The sequence below is a fragment of the Echinops telfairi genome, unplaced genomic scaffold (genome assembly GCF_000313985.2).
Source record: "Echinops telfairi isolate 266 unplaced genomic scaffold, ASM31398v2 ScPeMD7_22;HRSCAF=79, whole genome shotgun sequence".
NCBI lineage: Eukaryota > Metazoa > Chordata > Mammalia > Afrosoricida > Tenrecidae > Echinops > Echinops telfairi.
Genome location: NW_022103919.1, coordinates 3541752 through 3549151, shown reverse-complemented (window position 1 = coordinate 3549151; position 7400 = coordinate 3541752). Strand labels below are relative to the sequence as shown.

The 7400-nt window shown below is 58.8% G+C and overlaps 1 protein-coding gene across 1 annotated transcript in view; it reads right to left on the bottom strand.

Moving 5' to 3' along the window:
• SPTAN1 (spectrin alpha, non-erythrocytic 1) overlaps positions 1 to 7400 on the bottom strand; it is a 62052-nt gene that overhangs the window by 1064 nt on the left and 53588 nt on the right. The window contains exons 45-57 of the mRNA XM_045288619.1: positions 7265 to 7363; positions 6249 to 6408; positions 5601 to 5677; positions 4972 to 5181; positions 4118 to 4414; positions 3608 to 3720; positions 3252 to 3269; positions 2149 to 2211; positions 1059 to 1113; positions 636 to 832; positions 458 to 511; positions 223 to 369; positions 1 to 148 (exon numbers count right to left, since the gene is read on the bottom strand). Coding sequence (XP_045144554.1) covers positions 1 to 148; positions 223 to 369; positions 458 to 511; positions 636 to 832; positions 1059 to 1113; positions 2149 to 2211; positions 3252 to 3269; positions 3608 to 3720; positions 4118 to 4414; positions 4972 to 5181; positions 5601 to 5677; positions 6249 to 6408; positions 7265 to 7363 — 1638 coding nt within the window. The remainder of the gene's footprint in view (positions 149 to 222; positions 370 to 457; positions 512 to 635; positions 833 to 1058; positions 1114 to 2148; positions 2212 to 3251; positions 3270 to 3607; positions 3721 to 4117; positions 4415 to 4971; positions 5182 to 5600; positions 5678 to 6248; positions 6409 to 7264; positions 7364 to 7400) is intronic.

Below are 7400 nucleotides of genomic sequence, written 5' to 3'. Positions count from 1 at the left end.
CTGGTACAGCTCCTCCTTGGTCACGTAGGGCTTTCCCTCAGAGCTGAGGGCACGGAAGGCACTCTCAATCTCCTCGCTGGACTTCACATTCTCGGTCTCACGGCTGATCATGAACGCCATGTATTCTTGCAGGGAGACGTGGCCGTCCCTGGGAGACCGTGGAGTGAGTAGGGAGGAGCCTGGGGCAGAGGGTACGTCCCCCCTCCCCTGAAGGCTGCTCACCTGTTGGGGTCCACAGTGTCTAGGATTGCCTCAAACTCAGGGTCGGGTTCCCCTTCCTCCACCATGGGCAGGTCATAGCCCAGGGAGCGCAGGCAGGACTTGAACTCCTGGTGGTTCAGCCTGCCAGACTTGTCCTTGTCAAAGTGTCTGCAGCAGAAAGCCAAGGCTGCCACTCAGCACACAGGCCCGGGCAGGGCCCGCCCACCCGCCCCTGGAGCAGCCACAGGGGACTCACTTAAACATCATGCTGAACTCTTTGAGGGCCTCCTCGGTCACCCCTGTTGTGTTCCTGGAAGAATGGAGTGGACATCAGGGTCTCACCAGCACATCAGTGACTGCCCGCGGGCTTCGGGCAGGCAGGCGGTGAAGACCATGCTGCCCGCCCGTCCTCCCTCCCTCCCTCCCTCCGGTACCTGGCCTGGATCTGCTGCTCCAGATTGTGCTGCATGCGCATGCCCAGCTGGTCCAGCTGGTCCCACTGCTGGGCCAGCCCCACGGTGCTGTGCTCCGTGTACTTGTTGTCCAGGATGAGTGCTTCCTCCATGGCGGCGCCCAGGTCCTCGATCTTCTTGAGCTGGCTCCGCATGGCCCGGATCTCCTGGTGTTTGCGCTGCGGGAGGGGTTCTCGCCTTACTCCCCAGGCCCAGCTCCCTGTCCCCTCTGCACCCCCAGCCCTGTAGGACTCCAGGGAGCGCCTGTTGAGGCAGACTTTCTTTAAAGTGACTAGGTCCCAGGCTGCTGTGAGCTTTCTGCCCCTCTTGTCCCTGGGCCTTTAAGCAGACTGGCCTGCTAATGGAGAGGGACTGGGGGTTGGGGGACACTTGCTGGGCACTCACTTTGGTAGCTTCAAGCTGGGACTCAAGGGTCCCCGACTCCTCCACCATGCAGGACCTAAACAGAGAAGCTCGGTAAGAAGGCGGCCTCACTGCGCGCCAGCAGTGAGCGCCACTGACTACTCGGCCAAAGGTGCCTGGCACTCTGCAGCCCCTCCATCAAGCACACCCCGTGCTTGTGGCTAGTCTAGTCGGCCCTGTGATGGGAACTGTCTGCTGTGGTGTGACATGGTGGCCAACCCAGGCCAGGCCCTCCAAGGGTGACATGAGAAGAACACTCTCTAGCCGTGGAGGGAACCGAGATAGATGCCCGTCTCACCCAGTGCCCTAAGGTGGAGACTTTCGGGCCCCTACCCCAGACGTCCCTGCAGGTCCCTGAGGAGGGGAGCCACATTCCAGGGTGGGTGACAGGGATAGGGGGATGGGGCCAATGGCAGTCGGATGACCCCTCCGAGTGCTGAGAGACCCTGACCAGTTTTGGGTTTTGAAAGTGGTACTAGTCATAGTTCTTCCCAGAGAGGGGATCGCTGTGGCTAAAGCTCCAGGACTCCTGACCCACCACGAAGAGAACATGGCCAGAGACCCCTGTCTGGGCCGGTTCTGAGAACAGTGGGCTCTGGGGAGCCACCACCTTCCCAAGGTCACAGGACGAGGCCACAGGAGGCTACCAGTGAACAGCGACACAGACAAGTTGGGGTTAGCATGCAAGGGACAAGTTCACACTGTGCTGGTGTCCTTGAGGGATCTTTGCCCCCCCCCCCCATCCCACCTACCCCCGTCTACCATTTTAAAACCCAGTGAGCCAGGTCCGCTTGGAAAGTTCTCACGTTCAAAGTGCGCTAGCAATGCAGGCACCAGGCTTCCTCCTATCCGGCACGTCAGACTCACAGTCACGCCATGTCCCCCAGGGAAAAGCACACCCCCAGGAGCTGGGAGCAGGAGGCTGGGTGCCGGTGCAGTGGGAAGGGGACAGACCCCTCCTTCCCAAGCGGCCGAGGGCTGTGGTTAGTCAGAAAGCAGAGCCGCCTGGGGAAGTCAAGAGTGCACGGGTAAAACCACAGTGAGGGAAGAAGAGAAATAAGAGGAGAAAAACCTTCCAGACAGATCATCCCCAACTTCATACTGATAGACACGAATGACCCGCCGATAGGCTATGCTAGTCAGAGAAAAGAAACCAAGTGAATACTCCAGAGCAGGGCGGCACGAGCACATCCAGACAGACACACGCCACAGGGGCCAAGCTGGCAGTGCACAGGAGACAGCTGCCCAGTGTCCAGGTGGCCCGGAGGACAGGCAGCCGCGGGCAGCTCACCCAGGCTGGGAGGGGCCACAAGCAAGGGAGCATGGCTGGGGAGGAGAGCCAAGCACGGGGTCAGGGGGCCTCTGACTTTACTGGAAACCAGTGTCACCGCGCCTATCGCTCTGCCTTTGGCCCATGCAGGCTGAATGGTTTTGCCTGTTCTCCCATTCCCACTTGTCCAATGCTTGATTTGCCAGTCTGCCCGCCCCCCCCGCCCCCCTCCCCAAAACTGGCCGAGGCAACAGCAGTCCCATTGACCCTAGCCTCTAAACCTCTGATAAGGCCTGACAGTGGCCACCTGCTCTCTGCTGGCTCCTCTAAGCCCCGTCTCCACTGCAAGACTGGCTCATTTTCTGTCAGCGCCCACGTAACTGACATATCCCCCACTCGCCTGCAAGGACAGCCAGGAGACTGCCTCGCTGGGGGTCTGGGGTCAACGTTGGCCCTCTCTCCTGTGGGGACTGCCTACACCAGCGGAGCCCTTAATACTGTGGTCTCACTTCATGCCCTGCCTTGCCCTAGGGGCTAACTGACCCTGGGGGCACAGAAAGAAGGCCAGTATCATCACAAGGGCATACGGACTGAGCCATGGGCCTCCTGGCATGACCCTGCCCCTCGGGAGCCCCTGGGGTCTGACAAAGCAGGGGTGGCTCCCCTCCCCAGACCCCACCAGGGACATTGGGCTGGCTGTGGGGCAAGACACACTCTAAAGTGAGAGGAACAGGGTGTGAGGGTGGGGTGGGCACTGCACAGGCTGAGAGACGTGCAGCCCATCCTGGGTAGGAAGGTACATCCCAGAGTCCTCAGCAAGCCAGGCCACAGGGGACAGTGGGGCAGGGGGACAAGCACACGAGACGCCACTACACCACGAGCCCGGAAATAAAGACGATATTAACCCATCGAGGAGATATGTCCTGTGGCGGTGAGGGAGGTCCGAGCAGCCGCAGGTGGGGTGGTGGTCAGGGCAGCGGTCGTCAGGAGGTGGGGCAGGGGAGAAGACAAGAAAAGGCAAAACCAAGAACATCAGTGCCATCTACTGCAGCGAGCCCTGTGCTGCCCTGGGGTTGCTTCGGGGCGGCTGTAACCCAGCACAGCAGCACCCAGCTCGGCAGAGCGGGCCTGCCAAGACCACCACCTGACCCTGTCCACCCCTCCCAGCTGCACAGCCAGAGCAGGGCACTGGCCTGCCCACTGGGGACCCCAGCCCGGCCCCAGCCCTGAGCACAGTGGGGAGGAGCTGCAGGGCAGGCACCTGGTCTCTTGGATCCACTGGTGGAAGGCGTTGGCGTGCTGGGCAAACTCCTGGCGCAACTTGTCGTTCTCTTCCTGCCGGCGCTGCTCCTTCTGGAGCTCCAGCTCCCTCTCCTGTGGATCCAGGGAGGCAGACATAGACGGTGGGCCCGAGACACTGCACCCGGGCAGGGAGAAGACGGCTACCCTAAAAACTGACTAACAGCTGAGGGGCAGCCACTACATGGCTTGAAGCTGAACACAACAAGAAATAACTGACCACTTTTTGGAGTTACCTCAACCCCAAGTTAGGAGATGGGAGTCGGGGAGACATGAACTGGGTCAGAAGGCTACAGATCCCCTTGCTCACAGCTCCCTAGGGACTCTTGGGGCGCAGGGGGTGGGGGTGGAGAGGGAGTGAGTAGTACCCTCTGCTACATGGGACCATGCCTCCTTCCCCTCCTGTCATGTCAGTGTTACCCTCCAGTCACAAGTGGAGCACAGAGCAGATGGGAGGCAGGGGGCAGAGCACCTTGATAATCTTCTGCAGGTTCCTCCAGGTCTCCTCCAAGGCCTCCATGGTGAACCAGGTGTAGGGGTTGGAGGCCACCCGGAAGCTCTTGATCTGGCGGTCCAGCTCGGCCAGCTGGTTGAAGTCGGCTTGTGCTGAGCTGAGGGAGGAGCGGAAGGCGTCGTGGGCCTCCCGCAGGGCTTTGATCTCTTCCAGGGAGTTGCAGCGCACAGGGTCAGTCAGGTCCTCCTCTGCGTTTTCAAACCAGCTGTTGAAGGCAGATGCCTTTTTGGCAAAGGTCAGGAAGAGGTCTTCCACCTGAAAGCCAAAGTGGGAGATGCACAGAGCTGCCTTCCTAGGGCAGGACAGGGGTGGGGTGGTGGGGTGGGGTGGGCGTGCTGCAAAGAAAGGCCATTGGTGGAGACCGGTCTCCGGGCTGTTCTCACCCTCCCTCCCCCTTCCTGCCAGTCCTCACCAACCTTTACCCTGTAAGCTCACTGCCACTGGGTAGACTGACAGAGGAGAACTGCCCCTGTAGGTTTCTGGGACTCTTTATGGATAAGAAAACCATCTTCCTCCCAGAGTGGCTCGTGGTTTCCAAATGCAGACCTTGAGGTTGGCAGCCCAATGCATAACCCTCTGCACCGCCCAGGCCCCTTTGGAGCATGTCAACTCCAAGTCTGTCCCGTGTGCTTCTTTATGGCACCTTCATGACAGCAAAGGTCCCCACTGGCCTGGCTTCTGCTGACCTGCACCCCAGGTAAGACGGCATGACCAAGCTGCTTCCTACATACAGTGACGGCAGACCACAACCAGCAGAAGTGGGGTGCCAGTGCTTGTCTTTGGGCCACTCAAGTTTCCTTGGCCCACCTCACCTTTCGGAAATGACTCTGAGCCTCCAGCAGCTTCTTCTTCCGGGTGGCCGAGTTGGCCAGGAGCTGGCCCCACCTCTTCATGAGGGAGGCGTGCCGGGCCTCGATGGCCTTTGACTGAATGTGCTTGGCGGCCAGCAGCTGATCTTTGAGGGCAGTGATGTTGGCGATGCCTTCCTGCTGGAAGGCCTGCAAGCCGGCATCGAAAGTTTCCTGGAGCAAGGAGGACAAGTGAGTGCCACGAGGCAAGTCCCCGCCTTCTCCTGACACCAGCCTGCTTTCCTGTACCCAGTTCACACCCCTCCCTCTGCACTGCAGCAGGCTCCTCTAGGCTTCTCAGTTCAGCCTTGTCCCTTCCAGCCCAGCACAAGGGGTTCTGAGCACAGTGCACCACAGCTCCCTGACCACCTGGGCCCTCTCCCCCCTCTGGTTATCTGAACACATCCATCCATCCATCCATCTTCTAGCTTAATGTGGGCCCCCAGGGGTAGCCACGAGCTCGCTGCCACCATGCGGCCATACACGCCTGGTTGCTGGTTAGGCTGGTATTGGAGTCACGCCGGGCTCCAGTGTCGACCACTAGAGGGAATACTCTAACATTTCCATCTACTCTCACAGAGGCCACAACTGACCTGCTTGGTGAGGAGGGTCTGGACAGAAGACAGGTCGCGGCCATAATCATCTGTTTTCAAGCTGTTCTCCTTTTCCCCTAGGAAGCAAGCATGCAGAATAGACCCCTCCTCACAGGGCAGGGAGGGCGGTCAGAGGGGGCAACCCTAGACTCTGCTGACATTGTAGCCCAGTGCCGCTAGCTAATGGCAGCCACCGAACTCATCACCCAGGCCTTGTTCCCCATCGAGTACGGCAGAAGCAGCTGGGCACCCGTCAGCCCAGAAGCCCTCTCAGCCCATCCTGGGTGTGGGCTCAGTCCCCACGTGTGTCACACAGCAACTCCCAGGAAAAGTGGGTCCTGGGATCAGACTCTCACTCCCAGCCTGCACCTGTGTGGCCAGTGGGCCAGTTCTGATGTAGTCTTGGTCCCTCTGGGGTTACCTGCTTTGCTTCTGGGGGGGTGGTGGTGTCTGCTGCTTTGTGTGTTTACGGGTTGGCTTTGTTAGCTCGAGCGTCAGCACAGGCAGGCACTGCTGTGGCCCTGGCTCTGGTAGACCTGCGAGAGGCTGGTTTCCTCTCCACAGAGCAAAGCAGCTGCCTGGGAAACGGACAAGCTGCGACTCTGGAAGCAGCACACCAACCAGGAAGGAGGATAAGTGGCGGCTTACCGATCCAGGACTCCACCACGTCGGCCTTCCAGTTGAACTGCAGGAAGGCGGAGTTCTCGTCAAGCTTGGCCTTGCGCTGGGCGGCAGCTGCCTCCAGATCAGACACTTTGCCGTTCAGGGCCTTCATCTTGGAGGAGATGTTCTCCTCGTGGTGATTGTTCTGGGCCAGGGAGAGAGAGGGGGGTAGGCTGTGTCAGCCTCGCCCTGCTGCAGGCCTGCTGGTTCCACTGCCGGGGAGGAACCTCTCAGAATACAATGCAGAGGGAAAGGTGCAGAGACAGCACCCTCGGGACTGGCATTCTAGCTCTAGGAAGTGATGCCAGAAAAAGAGAAAAGAAATGTGCTCAACTGTTAGGTTACAATGCTGCACTCATTACCAGAAAGCGGGAAGACAATAGTCAGTGTAGTAAAAATCTCTATGTCCAATGTCTAAAGCACACAGAAAAGAAAACTGTGTCAAAAACCACTGGACACTGTAGATACTGACACTTGTTAGCTGGAAACATTCCTATTCAATCGGGTGTGTATGAAACTGAGTGATAATACTGATCACAAGTTACTCTACAAATGTAAAGAATCTTGGGGGGAAACACAGACGGTTGAATCAAGTGATACTGAGAAAGCCGCATGGGTTCTTGGCTAGCAGCTGAAGAACATTCACAAGCCAGCGAGGTCCGTTTCAATACACAGGACGGCCCAGGGGTGTGGAGCGGTGGGTCAGGGGGAAGGACCCTAACAGTCATCATATTCATAAGTAGTTTTTATCTTGTTTAGATTACTCGCTCGATAACAAGGCTGTACGACCTGAGGGACCGAAGGGCCTGCCTCTCGAGGCGACAGGAGGGTGGCTTCTCTGAGGCAGAGGAAAAGCAGCCCAGGGGGGCTCTATCAACTGCCTCTGGAAAGGGGGACTGTCTCCTCTCAGAGCAAGCCTGTTTGGTGACTACCCTGGGTCTGTGGTGCCAGGATGCTGGTGCCCAAGTGGGAGGGAGGATCTACCAGTGGGCCGGGCTCACCTTCTTAATGAGGTCTTGTCCGTTAGTGCAGACATCGTTCACTCGATCTTTGTGGACAGTGAAGTCGGTCTGAAAAGCCTCATGCTTCTTCAGCAAGCCCTGGAGTGCAACAAACAGCAGCTGCTGAGAACGGGTG